This window comes from Odocoileus virginianus, chromosome 26 (assembly GCF_023699985.2).
Source record: "Odocoileus virginianus isolate 20LAN1187 ecotype Illinois chromosome 26, Ovbor_1.2, whole genome shotgun sequence".
NCBI classification, from domain to species: Eukaryota; Metazoa; Chordata; class Mammalia; order Artiodactyla; family Cervidae; genus Odocoileus; species Odocoileus virginianus.
Genome location: NC_069699.1, coordinates 18,870,074 through 18,896,669, shown reverse-complemented (window position 1 = coordinate 18,896,669; position 26,596 = coordinate 18,870,074). Strand labels below are relative to the sequence as shown.

Sequence of the window (26,596 nt, the reverse complement as noted above, 5' to 3'; positions counted from 1 at the left end):
GCTCCCCCATCCCTGGGATTCTCCAGGCAAGAACACTGGAGTGGGTTACCATGTCCTTCTCCAGTGCATGAAAGTGAAAAATGAAAGTGAAGTCACTCAGTCATGTCCAACTCTTCGAGACCCCATGGACTGCAGCCTATCAGGCTCCTCCACCCATGGGATTTTCCAGGCAGGAGTACTGGAGTGGGGTGCCATTGCCTTCTCTGGGTGGTGGTGTAGTTGCTCAGTAATGTCCGACTCTGTGATCTCATGGACTGTAGCCCGCCAGGCTTCTCTGTCCATGGGATTCTCCATGCAAGAATACTGCAGAGGGTTGCCTTTCATTCTCCAGGGTATCTTCCCCACCCAGGGATCAAACCTGTATCTCCTGCATTGCAGTCTTTTTTTTTTTTTCTTCTTACCGCTGATCCACCACAGAAGCCCATGGGAAGCAGATTCAGAAGGGTAAAGATTTGACCTGGAATCTTTCCCACACCCCAAAGGTTAGGTCACTATTACAGTGTACAGGAGAGATGGTCGCAGTGGGAGGGGCAAGAAGTGACATGGTTAAATGAAAAAGTGAAAAGTGAAAGTCGGTCAGTCGTGTCGGACTCTTTGCGACCCCATGGACTGTATAGTCCATGGAATTCTCCAGGCCAGAATACAGGAGTGAGTAGCCTTTCCCTTCTCCAGGGGATCCTCCCCACCCCGGGATCGAACCCAGGTCTCCCGCACTTCAGGCGGATTCTTTACCAGCTGAGCCACAAATAGATACGGTAAAAATAATTTGGTCTTGGCAGTAGCAGCCTTGACTTCTCCCCCCAACTCCTGATCCCTTTAAGAAAGATTCTTTACTTGACAAAGGCAATATAACCTACCTCAATATTTCCTGAGATTGCCAGCTGCTAAGAATTGCTCAAGAGCGCTTGTTACACGTACGTTCTCGGGACCTTCCTTGGCAGCTCGGTGGGCAGGAGCTGGGAATATGGGTTTTACAATCTCCGTGAGAGATTCTGACAAGTTAGGGTGTTTTAATAAAGTGTTAAAGGTGCAAAGTAGGATGTATTAACAAAAAGAAATCAGGACACCGTTTTGTGCAGTCTTTAGCTAAACGGTAGGATCATCACTCCTACCACTTAACAGACAAATGAAAAACCCTGCCCTACAGAAATGTCCCTTTTCCTCCTCGTTCCTTACGTCTTTTATCTGTCACTATCCCTAACCTAGAGTTGGAGTGGTTTTCTTCCGTCCCAGGTCCGCGGGAAGCAGGCTCTACACGGAACCGGGCGGGCCCGTGGCCACGTCCTTGTCCGGCAGCTGGCTGCTCCCGTGCCGCGCTCCCATTGGCTGGAAGTTGCCTTGTCCCGAGCCGGAGCGGCCCCTACTCGCCACGCCAGCCGGTCCGACTCCGACTGCCCAGGGGGCGGGGCCGGACGCCGGCCCGGGGGCGGGGCGGAAGGGAGGGGCGGGGCCTCGCGGCTCTGAGGACGTCCGGGCGGCCTATGGCGCGGTAGGGAGTCCCGGGCCGCTCCCTGCGAGGCCGGGCGGGGCCGGGCCAATCCGGGCGACTGGGCGGGCGAATGCGGGGACTGGCCGGCCGAGCCCGAGGTGCTAGGGGCGGGGGGACAATGGGCCAGTTCCTGGTGCGTCACGAGGGAGTTCCTTAAAGGGGAAGTGAGCGGAGCTGCGGGGCGGACGTGGGGTGCGGTGGTCGGCGGGGAAGGCCCCCCGCGTTTCAAAATAATGCCCGCGGCGCCCTCGCGACCATGCAATGGCGAGCGCTCGTCCTGGGGCTGGTACTCCTTCGGCTTGGCCTCCACGGAGTGCTGTGGCTCGTCTTCGGGCTGGGGCCCAGCATGGGCTTCTACCAGCGCTTCCCGCTCAGCTTCGGCTTCCAGCGCCTGAGGGGTCCCGACGGCCCCGCGTCTCCCGCCTCGGGGCCCGCGGACCGGCCCGGGGGGCTGTCGGGGCCGTCGTGGCTGCAGCCGCCGGCCCCCGGGGCGGCGGAGGGGAGGCGGCGGCGGGCTCCGCGGCGGCCCGGGCAGGGCGTGTGCGGTCCGGCCCACTGGGGCTACGTGCTGGGCGGCCGGGGCCGCGGCCGGGACGAGTATGAGAAGCGCTACAGCAGCGCCTTCCCACCGCAGCTGCGCGCCCAGATGCGCGACCTGGCGCGGGGCATGTTCGTGTTCGGCTACGACAACTACATGGCGCACGCCTTTCCTCAGGACGAGCTCAACCCCATCCACTGCCGCGGCCGAGGACCCGACCGCGGGGACCCGTGAGTAGCCCGCGCCGGCCCGACGCCCCGGACCGCGCGCCGCACGCGCTTCCTTCCGTCCTCCGGGCGGGTGCAGCCTTAGGTCCTCCGGGTTCCCCCGGCGGTGCCCGGGTGTTTAGTGTTCAGGGGGCAGCGCCCGGCGCCTCGGCTCACCCGCTTTGAGGTCTGCCTGGGCCAGGGGGGTACGTGGATGGGTCGGTGGCTGTCTTCTGTCTTGATTCTCCTGGAATCTCTGAGTTACTGGACAGCTGAGCCCTTTTACAGATGGGGAAACTGAGGCCCAGAGAGCTGAAGGGACAGTGGCACTGCCGAGGAGTGGCTTGGGCTGGGGGCCGGGGGTGGAGGGGGGCGCTTGAACATCCATCTCCAACCCTTTCTCCAGGTGAACGTCAAATGAAACTGAAACGCAGCTTCAAGACCAGCTCTTACCTCCCCGCTTCTAGCCAACTTCAACTTAACTGTATAAAAATATAAAAATTCAGGAGTTGATCCTGAGAAGGGACTTTTAAAGCCGTGCAGTGAGTTTGAGGCGGAACAGGGCTACACTCTTTGTGCTTGATTTACAGGGGCTGCTGCTTAGGCTGAGGATGGCTAGGTGGAAGGGGGAGAGAGAGGTTGAGTGGTCCAGATTTAGGGTCCGGATACTCGGAGTAACCTTCCTTGCCCCGTAGGGTCTGTCCCGTAACCTCCCTCACTCTGGTGGCAGAGTTGTGAGGAAAGCTCTGCCAGCCCTCCCCTTCTGTCAACCGTGTTTGCAGAGGCTGAGCTCAAGGGTCACCGCTGTTGACTTCAGAGTCCAAGAGGGCAGCGCTCCCAGCTGAGGACCTCCTAGTTGGAGGGAACCAGTGTGCCTTGACACTAACCCTGTTAGACTGGATAGGTGACTGTCTTTCTGTGGCTCGCTCCCCTCGGGTGGGACTGGAGGAGTTGGGCTGCTGGTCCCTTTGAACATTGGAGGCTTGTGATTTCCTTCACCTGATGAGAAGCAGCCAAGTTCAGTCCTTAGGTCCTAAAAAAGACCCCATACACTAAAGGGGATTGAAGAGTTTTAAAAATGGTTTGATTATCTACAAACTCTTGTCTTAAATTGCGTTTGGAGAGAATGATTTTTCATGAAGCCATGGACACATCCCGGGTTAACTGAAAAGGACTGGGCCTTTCTAAAATTGTAGGAAACTGATGAGTTATTTTTTCATGTTTCACTGTATCAGGCTTTATACACAGAAGTGTATTTTCTATCTCAATTTTTTTTTTTTTTTGAGAAAATTTTTAATTAAAAAATTTTAAAAATATTACTGGGCTTTTCCAGATTGGGGGAAATTGAGTTGTTTTGCTTAAGTGACTTTCTTTGCTTCCTGATGACATATGCTGATGAGTGGTTTGGTTTGACTGTTCAGTGACAGTCTGGATAAGTTGGGGTCAGGTCGCTTTGAGACAGATAGATATGTTACTGTTGGAAAGACGGAGTTAGAAATATCGAAGGGATACTGTATGAGAAGAGTTGTGCCCATAGGTTAATAATAAACCTTTTGCTCAGTCAGCCTTGATGTCTTTGAGGAGATGAAAGAGCTCTGGGATTATGGCAGCCTTGAATAGACCCTGGCCACTTGTGAAGTGAAAAGTTAATTTTTCTTCCTCCTTTTCCTTTAACATAGCTACTCTCAGACTTTAGTATCTTTGAGGAAACAGTAGACCACATTTATACCTCTGAAATAAATGGCCAGTAATAAATATATTCCAGATATTTATTTTAAGCAGATGTATTCTTATAATTGTTGTCAAGTGAATTCTCATGATTCATGTTAAAAATAAAATAACTATTTGAATAATATGTAAAAAGTACAGAAATGAAATGCGAGTGCTAAACATATGTGTCTTTTCTTTGTAGCCACATTTACTTAAGGCTTAACTTGCCTGTCTTGTTTGACTGGAGATAGGGTGAGGAGTATTGACATGAAATAAATAAAACCGGAACACTGTTTAAAAATAGGAACTGTTCTGTCCAGCTACAGATCACTATGCAAACTCAGTTCCTCTCACATCCCCAGTTTGGGTTGGAGGATCCAAATTCAGGTTCCTTCAAGTCAATCTGGATATTAAATATTTGCAGTCTCATGAACCAGCAATGTTATTTCAGACCTCGGATATGTGACCCTTCTTTGCTTTCTGCCCAACGCTATTGCAGTTCAAACAAGAAAGCAAATTAAACCAAACCCATACTGGTTCCCACATGGACTGGTTCCTAGGCACCTCTCGTTTAGAATGGCTCCTCCACATTGTTCTTCCTTCCTGAAACCCTGGCCTGTTCAGAATCAGGTGCAAGTCTTTTTTTCCATGACGTCATTGAACTATTTGAAGATGACTGTCCTTGATCTACTCAGTTCTCCTTTTAGGTCCTCTCCTTGAAGCCGCTGTTCCACGTTTTAATATCGCACGACAGTTGAATACTGTTGTGAGTTCACCTTCCTGTTCCTTTGTCTTGTCTCCCCAGAATATCAAATCCTTGGAACACAGGGACTGTTTGTTTTATTACCTCTGTGCCTACTCAGCACCAGGTAGCTTTCTGAACAGGTTAAGTATATGTGGGAATTTTTTTTTTTTTTTAACACATACCTTTAATTTTGAACACTCTGTGTGAGCATTACCAGAAATTTTCTATGAAAGGCCAACGTTCTCTCCATCATCTCTGTTACGGGTTGAGAAGAACCTTAAAAATTCAGAGTGGGATGAGGGTCATGAGTAGCCATACGTGATGAATTAAGTGGGGTGCCGTGGTGGTTTGGCAGCCACTTATGTGGAAAGACGAGTACTTTTGAGCCCAGCCTGTTACCGATTCTTGAATACCCGTTCCTGTCCCAGAAGTTTGAGTTCCTGGCCAGGCTGGATGGTGATCAAGAAGATCTCTATAGAACAGGTCCGCAGTCGTAACTGCACGGCGGGCTGGCCTGAATGGAATCATGAGAGTTCGGTGCTGTTAGGCCCAGAGGCTTTTGTGATGTTTATTTTTTCTTTCCTTCCCCTCTCCATTTTTCTATTTTTCTCTCTTGGCACATTTGAAAAGAGTGTCTATCAGTGATCTGGTGAAAAGAAAGTGAAAGTCGCTCAGTCGTGTCCGACTCTTTTGTGAACCCATGGACTATGCAGTCCTTGGGATTCTCCAGGCCAGAATACTGGAGTGGGTAGCCTTTCCCTTCTTCAGGGGATCTTCCCAACCCAGGGATCGAACCTAGGTCTTCTGCATTTTGCAGGCGAATTCTTTACTAGCTGAGCCACCAGCGAACCCTGGTCTGGTAGAAAATAATTTAAAGGTGTTTTAATGAACGCCTTAGATCTTTTGAGTGGATTTGTCTGACTGAATGGAGAGAAGGAAGTACCAGTTATCACAAATACAGTTTTTCCTGTGACAGCTCTTGTACCGGTTCTTTGTCAGTGACTGCGAGGGTGTTCTGTTGAGAAGTATTTTAAACCTGAGTCCCTTTTAGCTATGTCCTAAAAGCAAAAGCACAGTAAAACATGGGACGGAGTTCAGGGCTCCAGACCAGTCACTCCTTCCAGGGGCCGGGGCCAGTGGGGAGGGCGACAAATGCCACAGAAGAGAGTATTGCTTGGGAAGGTGGTCACACGCGGTTCACCCAGCATCTAGCCTGGAGGCTAAGTGATGAGGGGCCCCATTTTCTGCTGAGATGGGTGTTTGGAGCCAGCTTTTTGTTTCTGAACAGCAAAGCAAGGGAGGTAAATTTAAGTCCAGGAGAATGATCTGGAGTTGGCTGAATTGAGGCTCTCTCTGTCTCCTTTGTCCTTCTCCTCCAGCTTTTGATACTTCCTATACCCTTTCTGGCTGGCACTGCCCTGGAAGTGCAGATTTGAACCCACAGCTCTTGTCTTGAGGGGACCTTTTACGATTGTGTACGTGTGTTTAGAAAGAATCAACAGCTGGAAGCAGCAGGTGCAGTTTTTCAGCCGTGCGGTGTGCTGGCTTCATGGCTGTGAGACACGGGTTTGCCCAGGTTCCTAGACAGCCCCTTCCAGATAGCCTGCTGCACAAAATGTAGGTGAAGTTTTGCTATACGTTCTTTGCCTTAGGCTGAGTGGCATGAGCAACATAAAACTAAAGTTCAGATAAGAGAAGATATGAAGTGTTGGAGCTGTTTGCACCTGCGCCACATGGGGCCTGCTTCGCCCCAGCTAAGGCACATAGGAGGCCTCTGAGAGGCAGAGCAAGCATCAGGAACACAGAGATGCTTGCTGTCCCCAGGGGCGTGGGACAGGACCCTTTAGAGACACCCAAGGAGTAGGTAACGTGGTCTGGGGATTGGATGGAAGATGTCATAATATCGGCGCATCAGTTGCTGAAAACAAAACTATGGCTTTTTCACTGTGGTCTTTCATACTCATAACCTTTAAACAGTCATCCTGTTTCCCTCCTTACTTACATCTTTTTCATTTCTCTCCTCAGTTCCAAATGTTTTCAAGCTTCTGCAGTTATTAGTACTTCCTGGGTCTTCCTAGAATTTGTCAAACTGACTTTATGACTTTCACTCTTTTTCCATCCCCACCTTTCCCAGATAAATTATTGTTGTCTTGGTGGCTTTTTTAGTGTTACAAAGAACTTGTCAGTTAACCTCGCTGTGGTCCTGAAGTTGGCATCTGAAGATGATTTCAGAATGGGTGTTGATTGTGGGGCAGGAGGTGTGTGGCAGAAGCATTAACACAGCTCTCGTTACGAGAATCCCTGCCTTTGTTTCTGTTAAAGTTCCATCCTGTTAGACCTCCTCAAGATTGATGGAGCTGGGGTGGAGGGGTGGGATTCTTTGGGTGAGATGTTAGTGAAACAATGTAGAAAGCAGTTAATTTATTCCCCCACCCAAAGGACAGATGAGTGAGATGGGGACCATAGTTGAGGTATTTATTTGATGCTTTGTGTGTGTAATCTGCCGCAGTGTCTGATTTCTGGATTCAAGTTTTAGTTACAGGTCATGTGACAGGGCCTCTCCTTTTTCATTCCTAACGATTTCAAAATCAGAGCTTTTTGAAGCTAGACAGAGAGATCATCTGTGGCGATAAAACTGGATCTCACAGAGAGCAATGACTTGTTTTGCATTTCCTTGCTTCCTGTCTCATGCTCTTTCTTTATACCATAGTGTAAATGCATGCATCTCTGCTCGCCTGTGACACTGTAGAGGTTGTCCCTTGTGCGGCAGAAGGACCATTGCCCAACTGATGCATCCACAGTAGTCCCTGAATAAATAAAAGCTTCCAGCAATTTTAGTTTCTGATGAGTATTTAGTTTTATTGTTTTTTTCCACCCTCTTTTAAAGTACCTTTGTGTAATTTTCATTTCATTTCTTTTTCAGTTCAAATTTGAACATCAATGATGTGCTAGGGAATTATTCCCTTACTCTGGTTGATGCGTTGGATACCCTTGCAGTAAGTGTTCAGCCTTATTATTTTTTTTTGAAGTTAATTAAGATATTTTGGAGTTAATACCTTTGCTTCCCCCCAGGGATGAGAATTGCAGGAAATGTGATACTCAGAATGTATTCATAGTCATTGTTTATTTTAATGAACTTAGCATGGAGAGCAAGAAAAACACTGAAGGTAAAATGAGGGGAAATGTGATCCCCCTAAAAATGTGGAGAAGGCAGTGTGATTATTTTGGGGAAACCTATTTTTGTCCCAATTTCCCACTATTTTATTCCTTAAAGGAACCACTTTACAGTTACTGGAGTTAAGATTTCTGAAGTGAAAGTCAAGATCTCCAGGGGATAAGATCCCCTGAAAGGTCCCACAGCTCCTGACTCCCTGAGAGCAGGTCCAAGCCCTGTCCCAGCCTCTGCAGGAGACTGTCTGTGTGAACACTCTTGTGTTCTTTGCTTTCTGAGTTGCGTGTGGACACTGCCAACTCCAGACTTGGGCTGCCAACTTGGAGACTGCCTTTACCTTCTTCTGAGCCCTTATCGGTTTCCCTCAGCTGGAGACCTCTGCACGCATTCGCACATGGAGAACAGGCAGGCCCCGTGCACGGTTCTTATCACCAGACTGCCCTGTGCATACGCTCTGCTTCATGGTGAGGGCCTGTATTCCAGCAGAATGTTAAAAAATTTCCTTATACACCTGATTTTACTACCTCTTGACTCTTCTTCATTGTTTCAGCACACTTTTACCATTAGAAAATTTTTACTCTAGCCAATTCCCAATCCTGCATTTTAACTGTCCTTAAAAGGGTTTAAAAGTGTCAGGAGTTAGAATTGGGTAACGCTAGCCAAGTTTGCATTACAGGTGTCCTAGGTCTTGGCTAGCAGCAGAATTACCAGAACTTGGGGAGAGCTTGAGCGGTCTTTGTGTGTTCCTCTAGGCTCATGGTCTGCAGGAAGTCCAGGGTTGCGTGCTGCCAGGCTGTAGTTACACAGCAGTTTAGTTTCCCTTCTCAGTTTAATTTCTCCTTCTCAAGTGATGGTTGCTGCCTCTCAGTATCTACCGTCGCTCGTCAAAATGGGCCCAGACTAGTGTTGTCGTTTAGTCACTGTCGTGTCCAGCTCTTTGCGACCCCGTGGACTGTAGCCCGCCAGGCTCCTCTGTCCTTGGGGTTCTCCAGGCAAGAATACTGGAGTGGGTTGCCATTTCTTTCTTCAGGGGATCTTCCCAAACCAGGGGTCAAACCTGGCATCTCCTGCATTGGCAAGCAGATTCTTTACTGCTGAACCCACCCAGGAAGCCGCCCAGACTAGTATGTTCACCCTAATTAGACTTAACTCGTTGAAGATACCAGAGGCTGACTCAGCCTACAAGTATTGCTTTAAAAAAAAAAAAATCCCAAGACATATGCATATATATATAGCTTATGAAAGGCCACCTTTTCTCCCTGAGCCCTTTCTTTTGGTCCCATTGTATCTTTTTCTCTCTCTGCTGTGCTTGTGAAGTACAGAGACCTCGCCTCTGTTCATCACTGCGCTCTGTCCACGCCTCATGGTGTCCGATACGTGGTGGAAGTACCAGTAGGTGTTAAGAAAATGAATTTTGACAAGTCTTGACATTTCCCAACACAGATTCCAAGGGTGTGCTCCCGCAAAGGAGAATTCTGTTCCCAAACGAACTTGAGAAATCCTCCCAGTCTGCCCACTCTTGGAAAGCCACAGTGCACAGCAGCCTATTCAAGGCTGTGAGAGGTTCTCCAGTCTAGCCTGTGTAATGCTTCTGTCCAACCCAGCTTTTCTTAAGCCCAAGTGAGCGATTTCAAAGCATCATTACTCTGTTCTGTAGCTTCTAAAATGGTAAATTACAATATGTCACTGAAACCTTCCTCCTCTGTCTTGCTCGTGCTCTGAGCTCATATCAGCATCTGCAGCTGCTAACAGATTCGGCTGCTGGTGAACATCTGTAGGGAAACAGACCCATTTCTGTGGTTTTCAAGGTAGAAATATCCGGTCTTTGATGTACGCTGCAGCCTTCTTTTTCAGATGTTACTTCTGTTGAGGTTTCCCTTTTGCTAACATTTTAAACAAACTGTAACAGGTGTATTTGGGAAACACTCAGACAATAGCAGTCCCTTGACTACTTGATGCAACTTGCAGCAGGATTGCCTAATCTTGTTAAAAAACGAAAAACAAAACTAAAAGCCAGAAAAGAAACTGTACTTTTTCTGCATGGAACAGCAAAATAACAGTGAGGGGGAGAAAGAGAAAAAAGATGCACTCGATCAATAAATACTAGGAGATAAGACACACTTGAAAAAGTAGTGTCTCAATGACATCATTTGTTTTTTCTTTCTTTTTCTTTTGGATGTGTCCCTATGTTGTCATTATAGTCCCAGGATGGTCATAAAATTGTGAACAACATGAAAACATTTCAGTTCAGGTTAATTTATCATATTTTATGCTCAATTTGCACTTCACATAAGAGAAGCTTGGAATGATACCATATCCACCCACCCAAAAATAGGAATCATAATTCTAGAATATTTTTTACAAAGGACGTAGGTCTGGTTACTTGCGTGTTGTGTTGGTTTTGAATGCCATTGGCCTTTTGCTGTCCTCCCAAAGATAATACCACTATTTCTCAACGTGTTCAGACATCTGGGTAACAAGCAAGGAGTCAATTTCCCAGATGTTTTAGTCTCCTGGGAGCCAAGCGCCCAAGCTGTTGAATTATTTGTGGAACAGAGGGAATATCATGTTTTTTGTTTCTTTAATTTTGGGATTGGTTTTTACTCATTTCAGGAACTTCAGGAACTGTAATGCCTGCCTTGCTAAATAAGATCAGAGTGAAGCTGAGGGAGGATGGGAAGGGGTGATGAGGGCTGCTAATGATTTTGTGAGGAGTTATTGTCAAAGTTTTGCCGTCTGGTTCTTGAGTTTGGTGGAAATGGGCTTGCCGCCTGTCCCAGAATGTGTTCTAAGAGATAACTGGGCTTTTCTGTTTCTGCTCCCATGAGTGGCAAAACCACAGCACGTGCAGATGTTCAGATGATGTGGCCCAGCTCCTGCGATCGTGTAACCTCAGCGTCATTTCATGCCATCATAATGGCTTGTCTTCCTCTTTTTAAAGATAATGGGAAATTCATCTGAGTTCCAGAAAGCAGTCAAGTTAGTGATCAACACAGTTTCCTTTGACAGAGATTCTACCGTCCAAGTCTTCGAGGCCACAATAAGGTAAAAGGGTCGTCAAACAGACTGAAAGCCGCTCTTGTGTGTGTGAGTGAGGGGAATATCAGTCTGAGGGTTCACAGGCCATGGGGTCCAGCTAGGGAGTCCATGTAGACCTCGTGGGCTCACTGTCCCTTTTTCATCTCTTTTGGATGATGGATCAAACGGAAACAATTGCCATTTCACGGTAATTCCATTTGGGGCTAAATAGAAAGACACTTTAATGTGGATTTTAGATAGGTGTTCCTTTAAAAGAGTTTTTCATGATTTCACTTTAGGTCTGGTCTCATTTCCTTCACTGTGTCCCAGGAAAACCCCTGTGTATTTCTGAAGAAATCGGACTTTCTCATCTCACCTACCCCCTGCAGAAGACCACTGCCGACCTTGTGGGTCACTTTGCTCCCTGTGTATCCTTCTCTCCCCCTCCTTTCCTCTCTACCCGCCTGACTCCCTCCATCTCTCACTCTAATGTATTCGCTCATGCTTTATATCTCGCCTTTTCAGTTTGGTAGAGTGTGACGGCTTTCCTAGTCCACTGAAACTTTGAAAATTGTATCACTGCATACCATTCCAGATGTAGCATTTATTTACCGTTCTGAAAGATGTCACAGTCCACTTCAACTCATTGGAGAGGACGTGAACTCATGGCCCCTGAGGGCTGGGGATGTAAGCTGATGGCCCACGCCTCTCGGTGGATCATTCTCTCCTCTTCTCTTCCTCTTCCCCTCCTTGCCTCTGCACCAGAAGTTGGAGAATTTCATGTTGTTTGGCAGCCAGAGCTACAAAAGTTACTTGATATTTGTTATCTTGCTCTTTTCTCTTTTCTTGTTTGGCTAAGTTTTCTCCCCCAAGTGAGAGAAACCAAGAGTAGTTTATTAGTACTAAAAAGTGATATGATGAGGCCGCTCCCTTGTGATGAGATGATGACGATGACCAAACACGGTTATCACTAGAAGTGGATTATTCTTAGTGGACTCAGATGGATGGATCACCTTCTCCCTTTGAATAGTGTGCTTAGCTAGCAATTGATTGTTCCCTGTCAGGGGCCAGAAGGAATGTCAGAGGGGCATTCCCCTCTGATTCAGGCAGTGCTAAGTCCATAGAGGATTCGAGCTTGCTGCTGTCATTCTGAACCGGATTGTACAGCCAGCATGATTTTTATTATTCTTTTGTTCTTCCTGTCCTTAGGGTCCTGGGGAGCCTTCTCTCTGCCCACAGAATAATAACCGACTCCAAGCAGCCCTTTGGCGACATGACGATTAAGGATTACGACAACGAGCTGTTGCACTTGGCTCACGACCTGGCCGTAAGGCTCCTCCCTGCCTTTGAAAACACCAAGACCGGGATCCCCTACCCTCGGGTAGGTGGACGGTTTCCATACTCACTTCCTGCCTGAATGAACACTCTTTGTTGATGAATTTATTTGTGGGGAGGAGTGGGGCTGATGTGGGAGAGGAAATCCGTGTCCTTGAGAGAATTTAGCCCTAAATATGATAGACATAGGTTTTAACTCACTCAGCATTTAGTGAACACCTATTGTGTGCTGGGCATAGGACATATCTGACTTATCCTTCCTCTTAAGTGAGTTAACGTTCTCCTCTCAGTCTTCTTAACCCCTTTTACGGGGCGGGGGTTTGTATCCTGTGCTACAGCAAAACAGTGAGGGGAATTTGTCTTCATTTCTGACCTGGGTCCATTTCCCCAGACACCTTCACATGTATACCATAGGAGTTCAGTGTATGTTGTTTTGAACATTTCATGTGGATCTTTCAAATAAAGCCTGTATAGACCAGTAAGTTAGCTGCTGATTTAAATGCAAGATCGGGAAGAAGATTCTATCTTTGTGGCATCTGATTTGCTGAGCCCAGAACTCCTCTGGGAATTGAGTCAGCCTCTGGGTAACCAGTGGAGAGCTGCCAGACCTCAGGAGCCTCCATGATGGAACAGGCTGTCACATTCTCACTGGTTGCCCTTTCTCTCCGAGCCTGAGATTTGTTAATGTTTGCTGAGCAGGACTGGCTTCGTAACAGCTCAGTTAAAATTTCTGCATGATTCTACAGCTTGCCTTTGTCCCCGTACCAAAGCCTGGAGCTGCCTAACCATGAAGAGAATCTGGAAATCTGCTGAAAAGAGGCATATTAGTGAATATCATTACTGCGATTCCCCCACAACTGGCTCTTATGAATGACACAGGGCTTTGGTGTTCATATCATCTTGTGTGTGTGTCTTAAACTCGTCCCCGTGTTTGTCTCGGATGTAGAGCGAGAGGCAGGGGCTGACTCACCTGCAGTGAGCCTGGTTCCCTCGTGGAGTGTGGTCGCTGCGACTTGGCCTCCTGGCCATGCGAGTTCCTTCACTGTTGCCGCAAATCCTTTGTCTCTTCCTCTCCCCAGGTGAATCTAAAGACAGGCGTTCCTCCAGACAGCAATAATGAGACGTGCACGGCCGGCGCGGGTTCCCTCCTGGTGGAATTTGGGATTCTCAGCCGGCTGCTGGGGGATTCCACGTTTGAGTGGGTGGCCAGGCGCGCCGTGAAAGCCCTTTGGAGCTTGCGGAGCAGCGACACGGGGTTGTTAGGTGCGGGACCCTGTCAGGTCTTGGCGCCGAGAGCATCACCCTCTTTCCTTACCTCTATAGGGGCCCTCCCTCCTCGCCGCTCCTTTTTCCTTGTGCCGTGGAACCTGAAAATTGACAGTTCAGAGAGGGGGGCCCTCAGTGTTCCTGCATGTGACTTTTCTCTTAGAGGGAGGCTGGAAGGTTTGATGGCATGGAATCATGCTTCTCCTATCTGCGGGCTCCCTTCTGATTTGAATCCCTTGGCATATTCCGCTTGAAAATAATTGTTAATGGGAATGCTATAAAAAGAGCTGCCCCGGAGGCAAATGATGTTGCTTCAGTACGAGGTTCCAAATATAGGAATTTAGAGTTAACTGGTAGAGTGACTTTCTCCTTTAAAGAAATCTTGCCATGTAATAGTAGGTTGAAAGCCAGATTAAACCAGTATTAGATTTTTCTTTTTTTCCTCCAGAATTTTGGTCAAGACGTTATTAAGAAATTATTTCAAACATACTGAAAAATTCAATTTCCTACTGAAGTAGGAAAAAGGGTCATGAGTAATAAGCCCCTATGTACTTCATTAGTTATCTTCAATAATTCTTAGTATTTTGGTACCTCAAGATGTTATCTTAAAATAGGTTGTTGCCTCTTGTGACTATCTTGTTTTGAGAAATATTTTCTTCTTGCCACTGGGAGGGAATTGGATTGGGGGTTCTGGAGCCTAGAGTGTCATTGCAAAAGCACTGACATTTAAAAGTGTTTTTTGATTATTTCTTAGGTTCTCACAAATTTGTTGTATTTAACAACAGGAGAAATAAAATAATTGCCCCATTTGTCACCCAGTGTCACCCCAAACTGTCAACTTTAAAATTTTCCATAAGCCCTTGCAGCTTATCACATGAAACTTTTGTATACAGCAGTTTTAAATTCTAATATAGCTATTTTCAGTCTTGCTTACATTTGTCAAATCACGCAAGAGGCCTTGCACCTTGCCTCCTCTTTCCTGTGCGGGATGAAGATACTGAGGGGCCACGGGGCCGAAGTAGGAGGCCCCCTTTCCCCCCAGCCTGGGTCCTGACGAGCTCCACATATTTTCACAGGCAATGTTGTGAACATTCAGACGGGCCACTGGGTCGGCAAGCAGAGTGGCTTGGGTGCCGGACTGGACTCCTTCTATGAATACCTCTTGAAATCTTACATTCTCTTTGGAGAAAAAGAAGACCTAGAAATGTTTAATGCTGCATATCAGAGTATTCAGAACTACTTAAGAAGAGGGTATGTCTTCTCACCGTCTATTTCTTGTTTCATTGAGCAGGTAGAATGTATCATGAAGTATTCATTTTCTTTTCCACGTAATTCACGGTCTCTGGTCTCTGTCCTCATTTTACTGCCTCCTAGTTGTTTGCTGGTCCTTTGGGGATGAAGAGGTATGTTGGCTCTTTACGGCTGTGTAACAAATTACCCTGAAACCGAGTGGCTTAAGCAGCGAGTGTTCTCTGACCGAGTCTCACGAGGTCGCCCACAAGCTCTTGGTGGGGGCTGCAGCCCTGTCATGGCTCGGGCCCGGCTGAGGGCTCCCTCCCAGGCTTCAGATGCTCCCTGCTGTGGCCGGAGGCCTCAGTTCCTTGCCACATGGACCTCTCCACAGGCAGCTCATGGCAGCCGGCTGCCCCAGAATGAGAGAGCTGAGAGAGACAGAACCGCCAGAAACCGCCTTGTGCTTTCACGCCCTAATCTGGGAGTGACAACCGGCACTCCTGCTGGCCTCTTGTTCGCGCACACCAAGGCGGCTGCAGTGTGAGGGGCGGCACAGAGGTGCGAGAGCGGCCACTGGGGGCTCCTCGGGGGCAGCTGCCACAAGGAGTGACATGCCCCTGCGTTTCTCCAGCTTTCATTGTACACAGAGCTGTCTTGTAGCACAGTTGTTCTGGTTCACATTCCAGAGAAGTTAGGTTCGGTCGTTATACTTGATGAGAGGAAGGATAGTTACCACAGTTTTTTCCCCTCTGTGTTTGTTTTCTTAGTAATTATTCTTTATTTTATTTTTTAAAATTTATTTTTATTGGAGTATAGTTGGTTTACAGTGTTGCATTAGTTTTTATTATACAGCAAAATGCCGTATTTGTTAAAAACAATGCTGTTGGCTGCTTGTCAGCTGTGCATTCAGGATGGCAGAGAAGTGCCATTTGAAGCTGCAGCAGCTTCTGCCCTCTGCCTCCTCTCTTCCTGGCTCTTCCCCTGTGCACTTGGCGTCTGTTAGTGGACAGTGCAAGTGACAGCTACTGCGTTGCCTGCTTGGTAGGATTTTCTTGGACATATTTCCACCCTAGCTGTTGTACGAACATGCGAGTGCTGTGTTTAGGTAATAGGCTGTTTGGCCAGAGTTCAGTCCTTTTTGCTTTTTAAAGCCCCTACATTTACTAAATCGAGTGGTAATCCGTGAGCTCCTTGCTTTGATGTGCTCCTCCAGGCCCAGGCCCCATGGTGTAGGATTTTATTAGAGATGAGACTCTTGTGCAGAAAGAGCTAGGATTCCCCACTCAGGTCAAAACTGACTCACTCTTTATACCAAAGTGAAAGTGAAAGTTGCTCAGTTGTGTCCGACTTTGCGTCCCCATGGACTATACAATCCATGGAATTCTCCAGGCCAGAATATTGGAGTGGGTAGCCTTTCCCTACTCCAGGGGATCTTCCCAACCCAGGGATTGAACCCAGGTCTCCTGCATTGCAGGCGGATTCTTTACGAGCTGAGCTGTAAGGGAATCCCAAGAATACTGGAGTGGGCAGCCTGATCCCTTCTCCAACGGATCTTCACGCCCGAGGAATCGAATAGGGGTCTCTTGCATTGTAGGCAGATTCTTTACCAACTGAGCTATGAGGGAAGCCCTGTACGGAAATGCTTTTGCATTGGCTGGGAAATATACCAAATTACATGGAAATGTTACTCAAACCTGCATGTCAAAGTGCTTTCTGCAAAGTGCAGTGACAAGTCAGTGTGTTACGATGGCCAGGTTCAGAACTTTTGTCTTACAGTAGGTGTCATCACATGCTAGAGTACTGTATTGACAGGGAGAGGCGGTCTGTCTCCAAAGGTTTAAAGAATGTGTTGGGAGCAAAGGTTGATGTTGATTCCACTGAAGTGAAGCTGCGGGGGCTGACGGAGGAGCAGGGCTAGAGCTGTGTCTCTCCCTTCTCTCTGACCGTTGTGCTTGGCTCCTCAGCCGGGAAGCCTGTAACGAGGGGGAAGGGGACCCGCCCCTCTACGTCAACGTGAACATGTTCAGCGGGCAGCTCATGAACACGTGGATCGACTCTCTGCAGGCCTTCTTCCCTGGACTGCAGGTATTTCACAGTTCTGTTCGCTCAGTGAAGAAGTCATTGGAAAGGGTTCCGTCCCCTCTTTTCTTTTTATGGTTCCAGAACGTTCTCTGGCTCCTTCAGATTTGGGCAGTTCATGGCACAGTGTGTGTCCATTATTCTCTTTGAAAATTACTCCGCACTGAATCAGCGCAAAGCCATGCCTGAAAAGTAAAGGGTGTGAAATTTCTGGTCCACCTCTCAGCCGTTGATGCTCTGCTCATGAGGAGTTAGCCTCTTGTCCTCTGCAGTCCTCAGGGATATGGCGCTGGTGGCCAGATGGGGGTGGCGTCTGTCCCACAGGCAGCTTTTGGGTTGGGTCTGTGTCCGGCTGTGTTTGTGGATCAGATAGCCAGTGGGTGGAGGGGGAGCCCAGGGCCCGTGTGTCCTGTTCTGCCACTGTGAGAGCCCCGTCCTAGCCTGGGGACCCGCGTTTTTCCCGCAGGTTCTGATAGGGGACGTGGAAGACGCCATCTGCCTGCATGCCTTCTACTACGCCATCTGGAAGCGCTACGGGGCCCTCCCCGAGAGGTACAACTGGCAGCTGCAGGCCCCCGACGTGCCCTTCTACCCGCTGAGGCCCGAGCTGGTGGAGTCCACGTACCTCCTCTACCAGGTATGCCGGGAGGACCGGGAGCAGGTGGTTCCCAGGGAGTGCCTGCTGTCAGCTGGAGAACCAGTTACTTCACAGGGACTCTTGGGGTGACCGCCAGCCCAGAGCCTGGTGAGCACGGAGCGTCCGCTGTGGTTCCACAGGACAGGGGAGGCGTCTGCGGTCACGTACACGTGTGGCCCACATTCTGCACAGCTGGCTCATGTCTTCACTCCAGGACTTGTTTCTCCCACCCTTAAAACAGTCAAGAGGCAGATTTGGCACTCACTGTTTTCCAAATATATTGGACCAAAAAACTCTCCTGGGGGGACGCAGTTTTGTCCTCATGTACTGTGGAACCCTGGGCTGTGTAAATTATTCAGATGAACAAAGTCTCTTTCTTAGCTGGAAAGGGAATCACCTGGGGTTCATCTGAATACCTATTTTTGTTTAATCCTTTAAAATAAGAACAGTCTTTCTCTTTTGTGAAATTACTTGAATGCCAGAGGAAATGTCACTTTAACTGTGAAGAATCTTTTCCCCCACAGTTTAAGGCAGATATTTATACCTCTGTGCACGCCATGCATATATACACACCGAGAGCTGTCAGCCATTCGCAAATACAGCACCAGAGCTGCTCACTTTCTGAGAAGCTGGCCCTCTGCGTTCAGCAGCCGTATAATGACGTGTGCAGTGGGCAGGCCCTTGCACGGAGATCTTCCGAGCTCTGCTAGCAGGATTAGTGCTGTAGTTTATTTTGATTTTTTTCATTTTGACTGCACTGGGTCTTCCTTGTGGCGCGTGGGCTTCTCTCGTTGCAGAGCACGGACTCTCGAGTGTGTAGGCTCAGTGCTTGTGGCACATGGACTTAGTTACCCCATGGCACGTGGGATCCTAGTTCCCTGACCCAGGATCAGACCCGTGTCCCCTGCTTTGAAAGGCAGATTCTTAACCACTGGACCACTGAAGAATTCCCAGTGTTGTAGTTTAGATTTTTTCAATAATTAAAAAAACAAAACAAAACACCAAATCCTTGCCATTTGCTTCTAAAAGAGGGAGAAAACCTGTGCAGCTGGTAATTGACCTCATAGGTAGAGAGACCTCGTGAGTTGTAGGTAACCTGTGATTCTGCCTCCCTGAACTCAGGGCCGAGTCAGGCCACTCACACTCCGAGGGTACATGCGGGCACCATCTGAGGCCTCCCCTTAAGCTGAGGTCTGTTGCCCTTGGGTTTAGGCTCTTGGCTTCTGTCACTGCGTCTTTCCTCCTGCAGCTTCTTCCTCACATTGACTATTTTCTTAGAAGCCAAAGAAATCTTCGGCTTTACCACCTTGCCCTCTGAAGCCACTCCCTGCACTCTTCTAATCCAGAGACAGTGACTCTGTGGTTGTTTGCTTCTGCTGCTGCTGCGGGGTTGGCACTGGGAATGGTAGATGATCCCCAACTTTTAGACTAGTTTTGGGAGGAAAGTCTTGCCCTCCCAGAGAATTTTTCTTCCCCTCACAAAACCATGTATGAGCCTGTGACAGAAGAGGAAGCAGCCCCAGGTCTGCGTTCTGAGGGCGATTAGAGAACAGAGTGTGGAGGCCCCTGCAGATGCTTCAGAAATCTTGTCCCCAGGCAAGTCTTCCCAGCACTGTGCATGGAATGGAGGCAAAGTCCTGTTTCCCTGTGCCCGCAGCTGACGTTTCTGAAGAGTTCTGAGGCAATACAGAAACTGGATTTGTCCTTAGATGCAGGCCTGTCGTGATGGGGATCAGGAGAGCTAAAGGCAGGAGTTGATCTGCCCTGGAAGCAGGCCTTCTTGCCGTCCCCACCCCCACATTCATGTTAAGCAGGTTGGAGGTGCACTTTGACCAGAATTCACAGCACACCTTAGTCCTCTAACGTTCAAGATCCTGCAGGATAAAGTGAGCGCGCCTCCTTGGGAAAGCCCTGCAGGCAGCGCAGTGTGTATGGATGGCTTGTCTCCCAGGCCCTGCTGGATCACATTCTCTCATGTTCTCTCTAGGCAACCAAGAATCCCTTCTACCTCCATGTAGGAATGGACATTCTGCAGAGTCTGGAAAAGTACACAAAAGTCAAGTTAGTTTCCTAAGTTCCTTCCTTTTCCTGTTGACCACTTTTATTTTGAGTCATTCTGGGGTAATAATATTCTATTTTGTGTTTTACGTTTTAGAACAGACCCTCAGTGTTAATTTTGCAGAGAGATTCCTTGCTTTTTGTGTAGTAGAACCTGCCCATTACAGTGTGAATTAAAATTTTTTTCACCTTTGTTCCTGTAGAGTTCCAGCAGACTCTATGGGCTCTTTTTAAGTAACTTAATTCCCTGTTATACAAATAATACATATACTAAAAAGTTTAGGGAGTATAGAAAATACAGAGGTAGAATCTTATCACTGTGATCTCCGTATGCAGAGATAACTACCATTAGCATTTAAGTAGAGTCTTACACTCTTTTTTATACATTTATATATGTCTGTAATGTGTGTATATATGTATAAAAACTAAATTTTGTGACCTGCTTTTCTTAACCTAGTAGTAATAAAAATATTTTCTTACAAAATACTGTTTTAGACCATCTGAATGAGAAGTCAGTCTACAAGTATTGGGACATGAGATGTAAATCAGTCCTTTAGAATTTGCTGCCAGACATTTTTCTTGGTGTCTTGTCTTGCTTTTGGTAAACATTCTCCACCACCCTCATAGCCCTTTCCCAACCATTCACCTGGTGATTTGGCTGCCAGACCACTTTTTAATGAATTAGCAGAGAGTCAGTTGAGGCTAAAAAAAAAGGTAGCCTTTAAACTCACCCTATTTTGTTTTCCCTGCGGTGTTTGATCATTTGGTTATTCTGTTAATAGATTGCTTCTGCCTCTTAAATGAGTGAGCAGGTGGGAGGGAGCATTGCGGGGCTGACCGGACGATTGTCTCCTAGGTGCGGCTACGCTACGCTGCATCATGTCATCGACAAGTCCAAGGAGGACCGGATGGAGAGCTTCTTCCTCAGCGAGACCTGTAAATACCTGTACCTGGTACGTGTGCTGTGAGATTCACCCAGAGCGTTTCATTCTGCTGAAAGCAAGCGTGCCTTTTTTTTTTAGTGGGAGGATAATTGCTTTACAATGTTGTGTTGGTTTCTGCTGTGTGACAACATGAATGAGCCGTAAGTATACACATGTCCCCTCGCTCTGGAGTCTCCCACCTCCCTACCCCCATCCCACGCCTGTAGGTCATCGCAGATCATGGCCCTGTGCTAAGCAGCAAGCAGGAGTGCCTTTTGCTTCCATCTGTCATACACGGGCAGGCACTGCTCCGTGCTGGGCATCTCGCTGGCCCGGGGTGCCACCCTGTCAGAACAAAAGCACGTTGCTGTGGCCCCTGTGGTTCCTGGCCTCATGGAGGAAGTACCGCCGAGGACACACACATACAGAGACCAGCGTCACACAGTGTGTGGAGTGCAGACAGCAGTTCCTAGGGGACCCTTGCGAGCCTGGGGGTCGGAAGGCTTCTCTGAGGAAAAGAGCAGGGTCTCAGATCTCATTTTCCCTGACACGTGTGCTCTCGTGAGACCCACAGCCTGGCCAGCTCCCTGTCCAGACACACATGCTCACCGGTTTGGGTAGAAACTGAACTTTTGGATCTGGAAGAAACCTTTGGGATCATCTGGTCGGTGTTCATTCTTCCCCTTGGGATCTGCCATCTCTGGAGGGAGGTCAGGGCACTTGCCTTGGGTTCCGGGGATGTTGACGTGGCAGAGCCGAGGCGTGAGCACTGGTCCCGATACCTTGTCCAGTGCTCTTTCCACTCGGCTGCTCAGCCATGGACATGTGAGGCATTGGCACCAGGGCGTGAAGCTGCTTTTCTTCTCTCAAGGCTCCAGAGGTCGGGACTTCCTGGTGGGAAACAGCAGGGTGTTTAGGCCAAATCCGGAGATAGCCATCAGTGGTGATAGGTTCGCTGTTCAGTGGTTTCCAAGCCCGGGGGCAGCTGGATTGGAGTCACCCTGTTAAGATTAGACCGTGTTGAGCTGGAAGCTGCAGAAGCAGGCACAGGAGTCTGTCATTCTGCCAAGTGGCTCAGGTGGTTCTTCCAGATATCCTGTCCCGCAGCCTTGGCATCTGGGATGTTCACGGGGCAAATCCTGGAGTGAGTGAATGAAGGAGACCCCCAGGGTGTTTGAAGGGAAAGAACTCGATCCGCTCATGGGGGGGAGGGGGAGAACCTGGACTGGCCATGTTCTTCTCCTTCGAGCTGTGTAAACACAGACCAGCCCCGCTGAGTGTTTTTTTTCTCATTGGTAAAATACTTGAGATGCCTGTAAGGATTTTTCCCATCTTGAAGAGATCTGTTTCTACATTTTGCCTTGTTTGTCATTTTTTGCACACCTGCCTTCTCCCACTCTGACCTGTCCCTACTCTGCTAGGTAGGTCTTCGTTCTAGATGCCCTCGCTGCAGCCTTCACCCCCATGTCCACTGCTGAAGGAAGGGACTGCCTTGGGTGCCCTGCTCCCACAGAGCCCATGCAGGAATGTGTGTCAGGGCCAGACCCTGGGGGTCCAGTGAAGAATAAGCCATGTACCTCCTTCTCTCTGGAGTTTTTACAGTTTAGGGCTGAGATGGGGGCCAGTTCCTGAACCCTCAGGGGAGCGGGGCGAGGAGCACCATCTGGGGCCTATACAGGCTAGTGTCATCGGGGTCTTAGCCCTGAGCTTTCTGACCTCTAGGTCTAGGTGGGGTCAGGGAAGTTCAGGCATCTGAACTTAAACATAACTGGTGATTCTGCCCCATGGGCTTCCCAGGTGCTTCTAGTGGTAAAGAATCTGCCTGCCAGTGCAGGAGACATAAGAGACGCGGGTTTGATCGCTGAGTCAAGAAGATCTCCTGGAGGAGGGCATGGCAACCTACCCCAGTATTCTTGGCTGGAAAATTCCACGGACAGAGGAGCGGGGCAGGCTACCAGTCATAGGGTCACAAAGAGTCAGACTGGCTGAAGCCACTTGGCATGCACACTTCACAGCCTGGGTTGGTCTGAGAGCTTAGCAAATTCCTATCTCTAAGTAGTCTGGACTCACCCCTATGAATTAGTTCCAAACATGCTACAATTGTATCTGTTTTTTTCCCCCCACTAGCTCTTTGATGAGGAGAACCCCGTACACAAATCTGGAACCAGGTACATGTTTACAACGGAGGGACACATTATATCTGTGGACGAGCATCTCCGGGAGTCACCCTGGAAGGAGTTCTTCTCTGAAGAGGGAGGGCCGGACCAAGTGGAAAAGCCTGGGCATAGGCCTAAACCTCAGGAGCTGAAAGTCATCAACTCCAGCTCCAATGTAAGTTGCTGTCTCCGGGGGGAGATTTGTCTGTGGAGGTAGAGAAAACACTCCTCATCACGTTGTCATCCGGGGGTCCTGCCAGAATATTCCTGGCACCCGCAGCTTGGACGATTTGAGAAGAGTTTCAGCAAGGGGCTGTTTCATAGATGCCATCAGGGTGTAAGGACACCGTGGGGCCAGCAGCCTGTCAGTGCTACGGGCTGAGGGGCCAGCGGGCAGGGTGGTCATGGGAACCCTGATGCAGAGAAGCCTGTGCCGGGGGCGGCCCCTGGGCAGGAGCCGCTGCTCTGGGTGGGCTTCTGTGACTGTGTGGGAGAGGGGCTGGCAAAGTGAACACAGCGCTTCCGATCTGCTGGAGCTTCTCGTGGGCCAGCCCTGCCAGGAGCCCGAGGGCCAGGGAGCCTGTGCATAGCATCCCTCGGGGCAGGACGTCCCTGGAGGTCCAGTGGTTAAGACTCTGCTCTCCCAATGCAGGGGGTGCATGCTTGATCAGCTGTCAGGGAACTAAGATCCCACATGCCATACGGTGCAGCCAAAGAATTTTAAAAGTGCGAGATGCATCTGGCCCCGCTTAAAGGGGGGCTCAACTGGGCATGCCTGGACTGTCCCGGGAGCAGTGGGGAGGGTTTGGAAACAAGTCCTTGAGTCCTTCCTTTCAGCCAAAGGTAGTTGTGTTGATTTGAGCCCAGCAGGAAGGTCTGGACGTGGGTGCTGCATCCTGTGATAGAGCAAACCTCATGATCTCACACTGCATTGTATGCCAGCTCCCTCCTCAGGAAAAGCCTCAGTTGCCAAGAGTCCTGCCACCTCCCCCCAGGCTACCTGGGTTAGGGCATGCCCTCTCATCTCAGACTGTAGTTTTTCCTTTCGTGTCTCATTGAAAGTCTTTACCATCAGTCTCTGAACTAAATCGACAGGCCAGAGCAGAGCACAGTCCTTGAAATTTCCATTAGGCCATGGAGTGTAGATTAAATGAATAAAACACAACTGAGAAGGAAAGGGAAGGGCAGAAGGAAAAGTAACCCTCAGAGTCAGCACTTACAGAGCTCACATGTGCTGAGCACCAACCTAAGTGCTGAAATTAAGTATGTGAAATTCTCATAGCAGCCCTGGGAGGGGTAGCTAGTGGGTGTGTCCGTTTCACAGATGGAAACAGGGAGGTGCTGAAAGGTTCGGGTCACACGGCGGAGGGCATGGTGGAGCCCTGACTTGGACTGAAGGAGATGCTCACCTCACAGACCAGATCCCATCGTGCCAGGTGCCGGGGATGTGGGCCAGTCCCTGTGGTCCTGGTGCCGCTTGGGCTCAGGGTCCAGTGTGGACGGAGATCTGCTCCCCCTGAGTGCTCGTCAGTAGGAGGCCATGTGAAGCGCTGTAGGGACATGGAAGACGGAGAAATTAGCCTGCTGGCAAGACAAGGAGGGCTTCACTCGGGAGCGTGCGTCTCAGTCGCTGCTGGAATGATGATGGGGAGGTTCCAGAGGGACAGGCAGAAGGCACAGCTCCTACAAAAAGCAGGAGCTGGGAGGGAGGGTGGGCACCACCTGAAGGACCTGCCAGTCTGGATCTTGCAGAGATGAGGCCCCGGGCAAGCAAGTTCTAGTACGAGCAGCAGGAATGTGTTTCTCTGAGGAGGGGCATGAATGTATGTGGAAACTGCTTCCACACAACACGTTTGGTTCTTAAACTTAGGTCCCTCTGAGAGAGAGGAGAAGAAAGCTTAGCACTCTTAAGCATGTAAATTCAGAAAAGCAACAGTTTTCGAATAGCCAGTTTTTTTTCCTTTTTGCAATTCTGGGTCAATTAAACACCCAAGGGATACAGCTTTTAGTCCAAACCATCTGTACTTGCTTGCGTGTATGTCTTTATTTTTTTGGCGACACCTTGTGGCATGTGGGATCTTAGTTTCCCGAGCAGGGATCGGACCTGTGCCCCCTACAGTGGAAGCGTGGAGTCTTAACCTCCAGGGAAGTCCCTGGGTGCATGTCTTTAGTTTCCCTGGGTCTTTACATCTTCATCTGTAAATTACATCAGTGGTCCTAAACTGGAGGTACCTGTGCTCCTCAAAGGACTTCAGGCAGTGTTTGGGGGACTTTGGTTGTCACAGCTGGGGGTTAGGGATGGGGGGCATGTAGGTGGAGAGGCCCAGGGATGCTGTTAGCCATCCTGCGGTGCCCAGGATAGGCCTAAAAACTCCACAGTGCCAGGATGAGAAACCCCAGGGGAGGTCATCTGGTCACCCCTTCTGAGGGATTAGCACGCAGGGTTTTAACTCATTCAAATGGCACCTCATTGATTTTCTTTCCAGTGCAATCGGGTTCCTGATGAGAGGCGATACGCCCTGCCCCTAAAGAGCATCTACATGCGACAGATTGACCAGATGGTTGGCTTGATCTGATCTGCCCTCCCCCGTGTGGTCTCATCTGAAACCGGACCCCAAACAGCTGAGTCCCGGGCCAGGCCAAGACCCGATCCAAAGTGGAGGAGGACGGAAGTCTGGCCGTCCACGATGGTGTAGGAATTTCTTTCCAGCTCCCCGCGCACATCTGGTAGATCCTTGCACACTTTAGTGTTTCTCTTCTGTTCAATAAAATCCCCCGTTTGTCTTAAGGATATACTTTGAAGTGGAAAGGTACGTAGAAGTTGGCCTCTTACGACGTGCCCCATGGACGGGCTGTCTGGCTGGATCCTCAGAGCTTCCTACTTCAGGGTCTGTTGAGTTAAGTCTCCTCTGCCTGCGCTCGTGTGAGGGCGGCCTGACTACCTCTCCACCGGAGGATTGTGAATGAATTTCTGTGCAACAGGTCCTGTGGCTCCCCTGACCACCTTGTTTATTGTATTTTGTTACCCTCTCTCTGGATCACTGGGCTCCCTCCCAGGTCTCCACCGTGACTGTCAGTCATGTGGGGAAAAATCCCGTTATGCATCTGTGCCCCCTGTGTGATTGCCACAGTGACAAGATTATCTGCTCATCTGGGAGCCAGATTCTAACAGGCAGTCTCTTAGGTTCTCACATCACCGGATAAGAGCTTAGCAGGTAGGTCTTCCAGGCGGTGGTCTCTGTTTCTCATGAGCTTACCTGAGGATCTCCCCCACTTTCAGAACCAGGTGCCTTTTAGGGAGAGAAAAATACCTGTGATCATCTGAGTCTTGTATCTACTCACCAAGGATTCTCAGTTCTGACCGTGTTTGGGTTGGGATTGTTTTGTTTTCATTTCCTGTGTCTAGTGCCAATTAGCCAAGTCCGGGAGAAAGAAATGACCAGATGACTTCCTTGCGTCCTTGAGCCGTTTCTGTGTGTAATACAGGCTTTCGATTAGTGCCTTATGTTTTTGTTTGGGCCACTGGGTGTCTCAGCTGCTGCTCTGGTTTTAGCAGGCTGGTTTTGCATTGCTCCATGCTGAGACCACAGTGAAAGGGGGATGGATGGGGTATCAGGTGGGTAGATTGGGAAAACTTCTTGGCCCGTCCTTGCCTTTCAGCCTGCTATTTTAAGCAAGCATATATACGAAGGAAGTCTTGCCAAAGCGCCTCTTTTCTTTGTTGTCATTATTTCCTTAGCGAGAATGGACTGTGTCTCTTTGAACTTGTGCACAGTGCTCAGAGAAAGCAGAGGTGGGCTTGAACCCTGAGCTTGGCTTCCCTGTAGCGTCAGAGGTTGAAATGAATCTCCGCAGAGAGGGTAGGAAGTCTCTTCAAAACCTCCAACTTCACCGGTCGTGTGTGGTGCCCCCATTACTGCTGGCACACTTCAAATGATTTTATTTTAGTTTTTTTTAAACTAGAAGAGAGTGCTGCATAAGCCATTGCATTTCCTATCAAGAGAGAGGAGTTTTATTCTTCTTGAAAACTT

The 26,596-nt window shown here is 49.0% G+C and overlaps 1 protein-coding gene across 2 annotated transcripts; it reads left to right on the top strand.

Moving 5' to 3' along the window:
• The first annotated feature begins 1,606 nt into the window (after positions 1-1,606).
• EDEM1 (ER degradation enhancing alpha-mannosidase like protein 1) lies at positions 1,607-25,356 on the top strand. Of its 2 annotated transcripts, XM_020914844.2 has the most exons (12): positions 1,613-2,257; positions 7,612-7,684; positions 10,802-10,905; positions 12,088-12,259; positions 13,293-13,476; positions 14,556-14,730; positions 16,677-16,797; positions 17,258-17,428; positions 19,416-19,489; positions 20,343-20,439; positions 22,537-22,740; positions 25,052-25,356. In XM_020914844.2, the coding sequence occupies exons 1-12, from the start codon at positions 1,746-1,748 to the stop codon at positions 25,139-25,141; spliced, it is 1,977 nt and encodes a 658-aa protein (XP_020770503.2). In that variant the 5' UTR covers positions 1,613-1,745; the 3' UTR covers positions 25,142-25,356. The 2 variants fall into 2 exon arrangements, with proteins under 2 accessions (XP_070311722.1, XP_020770503.2); XM_070455621.1 differs by lacking the exons at positions 19,416-19,489; positions 25,052-25,356 and having other exon boundaries at positions 1,607-2,257; positions 22,537-22,625.
• The last annotated feature ends 1,240 nt before the right edge of the window (positions 25,357-26,596 follow it).

Bases quoted from the DNA above. Each gene is read 5' to 3' on its own strand.
- EDEM1 (XM_020914844.2), top strand. From the start codon at position 1,746: ATGCAATGGCGAGCGCTCGTCCTGGGGCTGGTACTCCTTCGGCTTGGC. The intron at 10,906-12,087 runs GTAAAAGGGTCG...TCCTGTCCTTAG, and splicing joins GTCTTCGAGGCCACAATAAG to GGTCCTGGGGAGCCTTCTCT. The intron at 22,741-25,051 runs GTAAGTTGCTGT...TTTTCTTTCCAG, and splicing joins TCATCAACTCCAGCTCCAAT to TGCAATCGGGTTCCTGATGA.